Source organism: Ptychodera flava, chromosome 16 (assembly GCF_041260155.1).
Source record: "Ptychodera flava strain L36383 chromosome 16, AS_Pfla_20210202, whole genome shotgun sequence".
Lineage (NCBI taxonomy): Eukaryota > Metazoa > Hemichordata > Enteropneusta > Ptychoderidae > Ptychodera > Ptychodera flava.
This window is the reverse complement of record NC_091943.1, coordinates 31,450,330-31,464,149: the sequence shown is the minus strand read 5'-3', so window position 1 is coordinate 31,464,149 and position 13,820 is coordinate 31,450,330. Positions and strand designations below refer to the sequence as shown.

The 13,820-nt window shown below is 35.4% G+C and overlaps 1 protein-coding gene across 2 annotated transcripts in view; it reads left to right on the top strand.

Annotated features, from left to right (window-relative positions):
* Window positions 1-32: 32 nt before the first annotated feature.
* Window positions 33-13,820, top strand: part of LOC139114587 (ecotropic viral integration site 5 protein homolog) — a 49,572-nt gene continuing 35,784 nt past the window's right edge. For both annotated transcript variants that reach the window (XM_070676400.1, XM_070676401.1), the window contains exons 1-2: window positions 33-231; window positions 11,921-12,083. In XM_070676400.1, the coding sequence (XP_070532501.1) occupies window positions 12,013-12,083 (71 nt within the window). In that variant the 5' untranslated portion in view covers window positions 33-231; window positions 11,921-12,012. The remainder of the gene's footprint in view (window positions 232-11,920; window positions 12,084-13,820) is intronic.

Genomic DNA, 13,820 nt, shown 5'->3' with positions numbered 1-13,820 from the left:
CAATCAAAGCACGTTTTATATCTCACTTCCGCTATTTGCATTTTGACCCAGACCGACGACAGCGGACATCGACCGAGTCCTTTCAACGTGTCTGTGTAGATGGATATACACTCAACTCCCAGCACAGGAATTCATCATCGGTACCGTTAATCTGATCTCATCGTCTGTAGCCGGCACATAAATTAGTCGTGACGTTTCTCTGCATGGTAGATAGTGAACAGTGAAATAGAGGTAAGGTTTTAGTTCAATTCCGTCAAAAATTCAGTACACCGGACAATAACAATACCCGCAAACAATGCCAGTTTGAGAGTTTTTGACGCAGAGTCCGTTGTGAATATTTTGTCCTGTGATTGTGATATTCACTGATACCGGTCGATGATGAATCGTTTTATTTGCGTTTACGTCCCTGTGAGCATTATCATAAAAGTTTCCAAAACAGGGAAATCGCTATCATGCAAACAACATAGATCAAGTGAGTACAGGTTTATGAACGGATGTGTTTTTACAAGTAGGGACCGTTTTAGGCGACTTTTTCCGGCGCAAAATATCGATGAGTGCGTGTATACATACAGACGTGGGGGCGGTGCTGGTGGCGCTGGCTGTGTCCGCCCATCACAGGGTTTCATTCTATGTCCCAAGGATACTGCTAAATAGTTTATTTCGCGGATGAACTCAATGTGTACGAGCGAAAAACATGAGATATGCAAGACGCGATGTGCAGATTAGGTACAGTCGACTCGCTCACTTTCACTCACGGTCTTCGGTGTTCGACACAAAGCCCACGCTGGTATCGGGGTCTACAACTGTACAAGGCTTGACATACTATATAGAAGGCAGCGCATACTTTACCAATGAGCTGTACTTTGAATGCAAAAAGTAGAAAAAAGGGTAAACCATTTCCACCCACAAATTTTATAAAAAAAAATACGCCCAGTCCAAGTCGTTATGGCCGTCATAACACAAAGTTATCAAAAAAACAGGCTCGGTTTGTTTCCTATCCCAATAATTAATTCATTTGAACCATCTGTCCACTTGGCGATGGTATTGAATAACTTTGCAAATCACCAACCCGGAGACAGTCATAAGCACTGACACGTGTTTGCCCTGAGAATCAGGCCCAAAGTTTTGCCTAATAGTCCAGTTTGACCCTGAGTGGTGAATCTATAGGAATTGGCAGACTGGAGAAGTGAGTCTTGAATAAAAACATCATATGTCTGAAATGTACAATGACCAATTCTTCCAACTCTGCTACAGTATGCAGTGACCCATATTTGGAGAATGTACATACTGGTATAATCATGTACCACTGTTTCATAACATTAATGCTTTGAGTTTTTGCTATCATGATGACACTGAGGAGGATTTTATATTTGGTGGCAGCAACGTGCTTACCTTCTTTTCATCCGCTGATGAAAATTTCAAAACTCTACAATGTCAGACTTTTTACTGAGGGATTGCATTTTATTCATTTGACTTGAAATATTTTCCAGTTTCTCCTTTGTGAAATTTCTGTCCATCATATTGATCAAGAACCTTAGTGTTCTTCAAGAACAAATTCAACTCTATGACAACATTTAACCATAGAGGGAGAAATCATCCAAGAATGATTCATTTTTATTTCCTCAATGTAATGGTCAATGATGTTTATCTAATACCTAGAAAAAATGATTTTTAAAATTCAAAGGTACAATGAATTTAAAGAAAGTGAACATATGTGTAGCATTAATAATGATTTGAAAGGAAGGGTGTCAAAATGGAGTAAAGTGTTTGTTTTGATGATACGTATTATATTTAAAATACTAAAACTTTTGCTCTGTGAAGTGGTTACCTTAATCATTTGTATTGTCAACTGAAAATGCTTGTCTGAGTGTGAAGTTAGTGAATGATTTTAGTGTGTTATGGATAATTTACCAACAGTTACAGAAGTCTTATTTCTGGGAAAGTCACAGCTAGTGTGCTCAGAAATGTTGGAAATTTGTTTGTGGGCAGAATTATTACAGTGATTGTTGTGGTCTTTGAATAAGCCAGTTTATAAAAATTTTATTACAGATTGTGGAATTCAATACATAATCACAGATGAGTTGCCAGTCACAAAGCCTGTGTTTATATTACAACAAACTGAAGTACATGCATTGTAATTAGATACCTGATTGACAAACAAAGATCAATTAAGAAATAATAAACATCTATTACATGATACTATTGTTTGAGATCATTGGTTCATCAAATATTGATATGTACGATCAATGGAAGTAAACGTTCTTTACAATTTAATAAGAATTCTAATCGATGTGCGAGGGGGTGATGAAAATTACTTCAGGATATTACAAATGGGTGGGGGAGGAGTGTTGTATATTGATACTCTCTAACCTATTTCATGTTTAATCGTTTATTTTCAGAGGTATAGATTATTTTTGCAAAATAATTGAATTTATATTCTTGTATTACATTTGGAGACTTTGCAAGGAATGAATATAATTCATGTTTATTTGTTAAAGTAAATACTGAATTGAAAGACCCACAAGACTGCCGGTAAATGTATCAAAAATCAAAGAGTAGTGTGTCTCAGTCAACATGTATCATGGTCAATGAAAATCCTTGAAATAGTTTGTTACTTAAGCTTTCTTCAAGTTTTAATTTATCAATAAAACTGCAACATACTAAGTAATGAAAAACAAAACAACATTTTCCATGTTATTGAAATCAGTGAAGTATGGTTTGCTTCATACAGTTCAAGTAGATTTGAAGCCATTTTGAATGTTAAGAGCTGCTTGAATTCTCTGATAATTGTTTTCTCTCTTGCCATGATAACCTTTACATTGATTTCATTTTCAAGAGGATAGGGAGGTGTGATTTTGGACAGTGATTGACCTTTATACCTAAATGTGATCTTGAAGATACTAGTATCAGCAAGGCCATTTGGAGACTCCTAGGACTAGTAGTAGGCACTGAAGTATCTGATATTTCCTTCTCTATTATTTTATCCCAAAAGCAAAAACCATGAACCTGTTTTTGTAAATTTCTCTGTGCCTAACAGTGTTTTTGTTTTATTAGGCCTGAGAAAATAGGTAAAAAGTTTTTGAACGCTTGGGTACATTTCTGTTGTCTCCTCGTAGGATAATTGAATAATATATACCTGTACCAAGGAGAACCAAAATTTGCCTGGGTACCACCCTCAACAAAAAAACAACTTTAAACTTAGCTGCAATACAGAGTACTCTAACAGATATTGTCATTCATACAGGTAGCGTTATGATTTAGTCATCGCTATTATCAATGTGATCATTTCATAAGTGCTGCTTATTGTGTTTGCTGAACAAATTAGCAGTTATTCAATTGTTTGAGTTTTTCATTGAGTGTTGCTGGCTTACAGAAGGCATTCTTGGACTGTTACATCATGTGAATGAAACTGAAACTTTGCTTGGTAGTTTTAAAAATGATCTAAACTCAGACACAAAATTGGGGGAAATTTTCCCAACCGTAACAATTTGATCTACATTACGAAACTCCCTGTTGCTAAGTTTATCAATATTGGCTTTTCAGTTTTGATTATCAGTATTTATTAATATGACAATCTATAAATATATGCCTGGTCTTTTCTGGAAATCGTCATCTAGGTTTTTCTTGGGTTTTATTTTATTACACCCTGGTATCATAAACACTTCATGAATAACTGCTGAAGGAAATAACAAGAAGCAAAAGCTTTAGAATATAGAGGCACATTAATATCTATATGATATAAAATGATATTTGGAGGTTTAACTTGAATCATTATCACATTCAGTATGTATAATTATATTTAATATTCCAATGTTTCACAATTTCAGGTAATGTATAAAAGCCATGGTTTAATGACAAAGGAATGCCCAGCCAGTTTTGTAGTCAAGAATGTCTACTCTGATTTCCAAGTTATTCAAAGCTAAAAAATTGCTATGTTTTGGCCAGCCATGAAAAATTAAAGATGTTTGTTGGACTATTTATTTGGTAATAATTTCTCTTTATTGAAGTCTTGTTATCTGTACCAATACCTCTGAGTTTGTAGCTGTTAGCAACATTTGCACAAATGGGAATTTGTGATGAAATAATGTGAGATATAGCCGAAAGACAAAATCTTTGTTTTCCAACGTATTTGAAATGCCAGTACCCTTGTGCACTTCGTTCATGGAGTCAGCTGCTCCATTTATCATAATCATAATGCAATTGAAAAACACTCACGTTATTGATTCATGGGTTTTTAATTTGGAAAATCCCAGGTGAGGGAATAATGCCGGATAGTTGTTTGACAAGGATTTGAAAACTCTGATTATATTGACTTGAATATCACATATTCCCACTTACAGCAAGGTATATATAGGTATGCTGTTGTGATGAAGAAATTTGACAAAATTAAAAATCTATGAAAATGTAAAAAAAAAACTAGCAAATATATGGAGTGTGAGGTACATGAAAATCATGCAATTCTGAAGTGGATTACATCAAGCCGTAATGCTTTTCTCAACGTCAAGAAAGCTGCGGTGATTTTCACACTAAGTTTTATCCCCTGTTTCATTTGGCATAATCCATGGTTTAGTACAATGACACCTTTGCTAGTGTGTGGGAGGTAGTCTGTACACTGTGTTTGTACAATCCATGGAAGTAAGCAGACTACAGTATATAACAGAGTTGAGGCTGGCTTGATATGTGTTTTTAATGTAGCTGGCACTGAATAAAGCATTATATGAACACTCCGTTATATGAATTGTCTATCTGGTTCCTATTTTGAGGAACTTGTTAATTTTCAGAACAACGAGGTTTAATAATGCATTTTCTTTAGATTTGAAAGGGGTACTTGATATGGCTCCACAAACTAGAAAATTAATACAAGTCTGTAATTTGAAACTTGATAACATTTACAAAATGACATTTTGAAACAAAGGACAGAAAAACATGATGTCTGCAATATAAGTTAAAACATACACTGAAAAGGTCAAAATAATAATTGTTAATCAGGCAATTGATGTTTTTACCCCATGGCTAACTTACAGTATCATGCATTATGTCATTTTATTCATTCATTCATTCATTTGTTCATTCAATTCATTTGTTCTTTCATTTATTTGTCCATTCAATTGATTACTAATTTGTTCGTTTGTTCATTAATTCATTCATATATATATATATATATATATATATATATATATATATATATATATATATATATATATATATATATATATATATATATATATATATATATATATATATATATATATTCATTTACATGTGGTACTGGCTAATTTTGAAACTGTGATGTACTGTAGTCACAGGATTACAAGTGCCCCAACAGAAAGTTCAAATGTGAAATTCAGGTTTAGTAAACCAACCTGGAAAGATACCAATACAGTTACAACAGTTTCACAAATTACACCACCCTTTGTGTTGTATTACACATGTCAAGTACTTGTTTCTTGTGCCCAAAGTATGCACATGTTACGTCAAGCTATGCCAGAGATTTATTTAACCTGGTAAGTGCCTCATAATTTAGACTTTTGCTCAAACTTCCCCTACGGAATTTTGAGCAATTTCATGTGTAGATCAAGAATAAAAATCAGGGGACATGTTCAAAATTTGGTACTAGAGCCACAAATCACCCAATACTTACTACCATTTGAGATTCAATATGGCCACCATTGTTGTATTAACTCAAAGAAGGAAAAACAACAAAAGTGAGCCAGGGAAAAGTTTATTTACTCCATGAGCTTCAAATTGAGCCTCCACATTTGGTAGACCAAAAAAAATATTTTAAAAGTTCCAGAGTCCAAATATCTGTCTTGTAGGCACATTCTACCTCAAAGGGGCAGTTGCTGTAACTTTGATGATTATTTAAAAATGTATTTATTTTTTAAATGGCTGTTAAATTGTAAAGTATTGTTATACTGAGTTTACTCTCTGAAATATGTTTAAATTGCCTCTATTCAGTATGCCAACACTGCATGTATCGGTTTTAAAGGCACTGTTATTGTTTACATTTGAAATTTAGTCTAGAACCTATAAATTCACTTTTCAACTATAACAATGCAGTCTATACACGTATGGGCTAAGTTGACAAGCTGAATACTGTACATCTCAACATGCTTTAGGGTGTAGAACTAGAAACTGTCGATGACATTAAAAACAATAATAGCGTAAAAATCATCAAATGTTACAGCTAGTATCTCTTAAAAAAAGTAAAAAACATCATTGATGTATGTTAAGAAGAAATCAATAGTGAGAAGAATAGATAGTAAATTTGTTCTCTTTGTTAAATTGTCCTGTCTTTCAATGTGCATTGTGCCTTTGTTAACATGTTAATTACAAAATTTGCTGAAATTTCTTTGAATTTGAATCACATTATGACTAACAATAGCCTTCTTGCAATACAGGTTAAACCATGGGTGTGTATGCTACATTCATTTCAGTATCAATTTCTTTTGTGGAGGGCCAATCAGTTCACAGCCATTGATAGGTACATGTTTTTGTATTCTTCGAAGATGTTCAATGAGCTGAATATCTTTCCCAGCCTAACGTCACCAGCCGTGCTTTGATCAGCTGTCCTGTAAATAAAAGACTGCGTACTTGGCTGGATCGATGTCTGTGTATCTGTGCATGAATGCCCTCTCAGAAATGTGAAACGAGTTATCAACATTGCAGATAGACAGAAGCTGGAGATTTATCCAACGTGGTAGAGACCTAAAGAGGTTTGAGATCTAGCTGAGTCAGTCATAGGGAACCATTGAGTTTGATAATCGCTTGTATACTGCACAGATACCGGTATTATGGCTGTCAGTAAAAATAATACAGTTGATCGCTTATGCTGAGATTTTCCTTTTTTTATCCAAATATTATAATTTCAAAATTTATGAAATAGACATCCTGTTCGTAAATGCATTTCGTGGACATTCTAATCTCCTGTTTAGATTGTATTGCACAAATTTGTGAAACTTTTAAATGAAAGTCACTGAGTTACAGGGAAAATACCATGATAGCTCTGTGTTAGACTCAGAAATGGTGAATTCCTCTAAAATAGCTTCTTTGAACTGAAGACATACATGTAAGAAAAGCCGTGATTGTACAGTCACATAAGATATGATGGGGACAAAGTATATGTTGGTGAAACTTGTTTCTGTTTCAGGTGTTTTTTCGTTTTTTGGTGTTCTGAAAAAACATGATGCTATTTTGGTTGGTCTTCTTGTGAAAAATACCTTATTTAATTTTGCGAAACTTCTACATGCACATACAGTCAGCTCCTGTTGGAGCTCATCTTGTATCCACTTATGCAAGCGACACAGAAATGCTTAGATTGCGCAATTTCTGGTGAGAATACCAAAAATTACGCGATAATTATGCCGCACATCAGAAGGGTTTAAATAGACAATACACAAAGAAGCCCTTATAATATTTCCATCTGCAGAATAATATTTGACATGAAAATACTCAAATAATATTAAGAAATTGTGATTTTGTAGCTTGTCATGCTATCCGAGGTCAGGAGATTTAGGTTGATTGTATTTGTTGTGCAACATATGTAATGTGTTCACTATCAAATTATGCTTGGCTTTTGACGCATTTCATTCCATTAAAAGCTATTAGAAAATGCTTGTCGGTGATATTTATTGTGCTGTACAAATGTCGCTGTTCAAGAGGGTCATTACGTTGGAGTGTAGGGATCACTCAGTTACAATGTATGGAATAGAACAACGATTTTCATTAACAATTTAGTTAGGACACTCTTTTGTTGAAATAAATTGTGTAATTGATAATTTCATTTCAGAAGAAAGCACAAAGTAAAAACAAAACTGCTGTATGCTTCAGTTTTGTCATTACAACCTCCTAGAACAAAAAAACTTGCCCCTGAGTGTAGCATACTACATATACTGGTATTTGTGTCAGTAAAACCTTGGAAATACCCTTCAGTGTTAGACACTTCTGTTTCAGAGTTTTATCATGTTACAGTATAACAGTCATACTCGCTCCTATAATCATTATTGGAATGATTCTGTCTGATATATATTGTGATTGGAATTTGAGACACGACTGATGTCATCATTGTCTGTGTGTCTTCATTCTTCCATGTGTATTCACATATGCATGCCACATTTGTTCAAAAATCATGTACAAAGGTGTATGTGGGATTTTTAGGAGTGTCTTCCCCATTGCCAAGCTCCCAGGGACATTCAATGGCAGAGTTTGACCTCAAAATTCTCTGTGACCTTGCTAACCTCATAGCTCTGTTTGTACATAATTGGTCTAGCTGGTCTTTTGAAAAAGGCGGGGTTTATTGACTGTAGTTGAGTCATTTCTAATATTGAGCGCATATCATGAAAATTAGGTCCAATGCATTGTGAGCCTAGTTGCTCATCTGGGAATGTTGGAATGTGATCAGGCACTCTGTGCTCTGCAGAGATTAATAATGGACATTCAGGGATGTGACTTTGATCAATTGTAAGCATGAAGGAAATGTGTTTAGTGTGATAACATTGACACTTTTCTGTTATGAATGTGATCAATTTTATGAAAAGGAATGCCGGACAATATTTGTAAATGGTAACTGATGTAGTTGATAGATGCGCTTTGTCAACTTTCAGTTCCACTTTCCTCGCTATCTTCAGCATTTTCCTTGATCACGATATATATTTGTAGTGAAAGCAGTAAGACAACTGACAATAAATTTCCATCCAGCTTCAGTTAGGAAGATAAAAATGTTACCGGTACTCTGTAGGAATGAAAAAACTCAACCAAGTGAAGTATGTGCTTGTTACATTCACTGGGCTGGTTTGATGATTCTCAAAAAAACATTCTTGTATCACTCAGTGTTTTCATAATGTTTGTTAATCACACGCAGCTTATTTAAGTGATCATTCATACACCTGGTAAGGTACAGGTCCATCGACCAGTGTACGATTTAATCAATCTGAGTTTATATTACATGTGCGCAGAAAAAATTTAGTTGCCAAGTGACAAATATAGGATAATGCAATCGAATGAGAAGACACGTGTAAAGATTACAAATTCTATTGATATTTTCATGTGTACTCTGCAGTGCATCATCCCGCTCCAAGCCACACCCGCGGTATGGGCAGCTATTTGAATTTTATACACAATACCTACATAGATGGAATACATACATGTAAAGTTTCTGAAGTGTGTGCTTACAAAATCCTCCAAATGTGTTGACCGTTGTCCATTAGCCTGCTTTACTTCCTGGTATTTACTGCCGCTTGTCTAATATTAGAACATGATAGTGTGACCCCGGGGCGAGGTCAGGGTTCACCACCGGGGAAGTAAATGTCAAATATGTGTCTATTACATGCCAAACAATATCTTGAAGCAAAGACTGAAACACAAATACACTGTGACATTCAAATGTTTTTGGTAATATTAATCATGAAGTTTTGACTATATAACAGGAAAGTTTCCCTTTTCCCATTTGAAATTTACGTAAAGTTAAAAAGACAAAAGGGTCGGACTGCCAGTATTGAAACTTGCTTCTTTGTGATGAGTAATGACCCTGGAGTGATAGGAAGCAGGCCTTCTCCTTCTGGCTTGGCATAATTTCAATTTTTGTGCACTGTCCTTCCACCCATGGGGAGGGACTGTGGTTACATGTAAAACAACATTGGTGTGTATCACATTAATTAACATTTGTATATTAACAAGCAGCTGTTCCATTCAGTCAGATTAACTGTGTCTGCTTGTGCTCTACAACTGTGACAGTGTATGTAATTTGACATGCAAATATGATTATGTGTCATCTGTATGATACTATCATGAAAAGGCAGTGATAGCTAGTACTTTAATTTGCATATCGATATGAGTAATTGTTATGTTAATTACGACCATTGTTTTCCCAAAATTTTCGGGGTAGTGACCATCATATGGCAATGACCATCCCTTGCCTTCGTTCTGGTCCTCTCAGAAGAACACAGATAAAAAGATCATGTACCATGTACAAAAAAAAATGAATTATTCTTGTCCTGTAATTTCGACATCTCTTAACCTAAGTTGACAATGTTATCAGATAAAACTGGAATGGCGACAGTTTGGTAGTCTATAAACTGGCTTTGTGTTGTCAAGCTCTGCAGACAGGTTCATAGCAGCCTGCAAATGCATGGCTGGAGTCTGTACTCTGAAACTAGATACCCGGTTCCCTATTTGAACAGCTGTGTCGATCATAAACCGAATGATAATTGTGACCCTGGTTGTAATGTAAGGACACAGCCAAAACAGTGCTGTAAAGATGAAAGACAAATTACAGTTACGTTTCTGGCGTTTCAATTGGGGAGATTTTACGAAAATAAAATCAGAAATGAATTTGTCTTTCAGTAGCACCAAACTTTGTGAGTGTTAGGTTGGATTGCATGAATATGTTTTAAGTTTGATACTTGTATGAGAAGTTTGTGTAACTAGAGAAGGCATATTTTTACACTGAACATGTGTAGAGTAGAGACTTACTAGGGAGATATGAAGTCAAATTAAGTATATGACATTTTATATGATTTGTGGTACCCAGTCCTAAATATGCAACTTGATAATTATAATAAGTGCTGGAAAGCCCTGGTCATTATTGATAACAGACTGTGTAAATTGTAGTTCATGGATTGGTGTTTAGGTATGACTTTGAGAAATCAAAATTTTTAGGCAGTACATGTACAGTGAGCTTTTAGATGGTGTATGAGCTAGCATCCATTTGACATTACATGGGGTCAGTGAACCAGTACCGGTGCATGTACCAGTACATCACAGGGTGAGCAACTCTAGTAGTCTGTGGTCAAGTATTATAACCAGTAGTCTCTGAATTTGCTGTGTGTTCTTACAAAATCTGGCCAACCAGTGGATGCTTGTGAACATGCACAATAAACATTGTATTTGGAGTACAAAGCTATAGCTTGTATGGATGTCACTGTGAATATACCAGCATGTCATGTTTTAAATTAACCCATTCTTCAAAGAGTTAGTTAAGCTACTGGTAGGCTGTTGGTATATCACTTTCGATAGACATGCCATATCTGTGCCATTTTGCCCCATGATTTCAGTAACCTAAGGCATGGTGGAAGTTCAGAGTGAGTAGAGGCTCAAGAAAATCCACAGCCTACACAGATTGTGACTAGGGCACTGATAATGTATACCAGATATCTACCATACTACTGGTATACTTGCTCTGTGCAGATTATATAGTCACAGAGCAATCATCCATGGTGCCACCTTAAACCTACTAAATAGGCACTGGGGACAGTTGGTTGTTTCAGACTGTTTGTAGCTGTGTGGTTTTAGCAGAAAAGAGAACTGCCAGATGTAGCTACTCATCCAACATGTGCTTGTTTCATCCTACTCAGTAGTCAATGAAGTTATTCATTCTTCCCCACTGCTCCCCTCATCAATAATGATAACATTGTGACATCCATCACAAGTTCTGCCAACTGGCAGGTACATCCTCCTCACTCTGACACCCACTGGGAACTGTCAGTTCCACCCATGTACCTTTGCACCATGATACCCTGTCACTACTGTCAACCCACTCCTCAGCCAAAACACCACTGAATTCTGTTTATTCACTTATGTTATAGAGCAACGGAAGTGAGTGTTGCTCAGGGACAATGTACGTACATACTGTGTAGGGAGCTGAGCATAAACAAACATTATGCTATTTGTTTATTTGTTTGTTTATTGTTTTATTTTTTGTTTATTTGTTATTTTCAAATCAATTACTTTGTTTTGGTATTGAACACAAAGTCATCTACAGCTGTAAAAGTGCATGGTGCAAATTACCATCAAATGGACTTAAAATAGCAAATTGGTAATTTAAAGACATTTGTCTAGGTGTGAAATCAGCTGTTATCAGACCGTGTGAAATCAACCAGAAGAGATATTACCCACTCTCAGTGTAACATGTTTCCATTTGCAGACGTACAACACTGATGAGATAAATGGCTACATTGAAGTGACTACACCACAGCTTCTTTAAGGAGTTGACGAAAGAAAACACAGTTTGCTGCCATGGCAACCATCGCTGTTATCACCGGGGAAACGGAAGAAGAGCTATTGGCAAAGTTAGAAGAACAAAATAGGTCAGTACTCTAGACTCTAGCCATACCAACTTTAATATACATGTATGTGTAATATGCTTCTTAAAAAGCAATGAATACTTGTAAATGAATCCTGGTATTGTATTTAATCAATAATATGTGAGTCACGAATAATTTAAAAGTAATGATTATCATTTTAAAAACCTTCTTGAATCATTTTGGCCAGTAACATGAATTTATAGTGTGGTAAATTACAGTATGAGGATATGTGTGAATATACTGGTACAGTTTACATGTAATGACAAACACTGAGTCGTGACATAAGTCTAGATTCTACCAGTTAACAAGTACCAAGGAGGTTCTCTTTCCTGATGGCAATCTGAACCCATACAAATATGATATCATAAAAGAAACCGTGAAAGATTTAGACATCGTTTTGTGATAAATTTGCTGATAACTTAATACCATGCACAGTGATCTGCAGATTATAGTGTGTGTGTGTGCAAAGTTGCTGTTGGATAGGTTACTGCTTACAGGCATAAGACAGGAAAATAGTGTAAACATAATATGTGCATTAAGGTTTCAAATCTTAGCTGAGGGGGTATTGAAGAAGCTTTGTAGTTATGGTGTCAAGTCACTGCATAATAAATGAAGGTATGGATTGAATTGGTGTGTGTATCAGATACAAGATACCTCAAAGGAATTATCTAGTCAGTTGTATAATATTGTAATAGAGTGCCGCCAGTCGGGTTACCAAATAACTGCTCCGTAAAAATAGCCTCTGAATACTTTGTTTTTATACTGACATTTTGATGAAATCTGTATGTAATATAAGAATAAAAGAGCTGTTAAGATAATTCATAACTGCACATAGTGAATTTGACTTCATTAAAAATGTAAATTGTACGTGCTAAATCAGATTTGTTTTCCACTCACTTACATTCAATTCCCACGTGTGCTTATGAAATATATAATATGTCCATCTGTCACAACGTTTCAAGTTGTGTACATGTATAATTCTGGTCACTATATGCCATAGAAATTGCAGTTATCAGCATTCGTAAAGTGGTTTAGGAAAAGCAGCTGTTGTGCCTACCAACTTTTTCAACAGTATACGTGTGTTTGTGTTTGTGTTTAAAGTCTGTCATCTCTTGTTTACAGACCCAACACAGAGTTAATGCCTGATAAATGCACAGCTTTGCGCTCTCACTTTTTTAAAATTCTGTTTGATAGCACATATTTCATTTTTGACAGTGGTGGCATGCTCTGATCAGAAAATATCAATGTGGTTTTGAGTAATAGAGAACAACATGAATGTGTACCATATGTATTACAGATATATGGATAAAATAATGCTGTTAAAATAGCAGAAGTTTGGTTGACTTTTGCCATTTCAGTGAATGTATGAAAAGTTACAGTTTTTCAAGGGCTTCAGGGTTGAAAATGGGTCTATTGAAATGGTAGACGGCTGCGATCTATTCACAATAATTTTTCTTATTCATTTTTCAACCGGTGAATTACTTACATTGAGGTAGCATCCCAGACATCTTGTGATGGTTTCAGTGCCTTTTGCCTAAAGTACGTCAGGAGAAAATGACATTCTAGGAATAAAATGACCTGTGCTAATGACTGTCATTCTGTACAAACTAGTGCTTGCCATCAACACAAACAAAACCCATAGAGTAATGGCCATGCACATATGCCATACCTTTTTATTGGGATGTTTGTTTTTACCTCTGTCAATTTTAACTTCCAGTGGAAGCGTTTTGACTTATACAG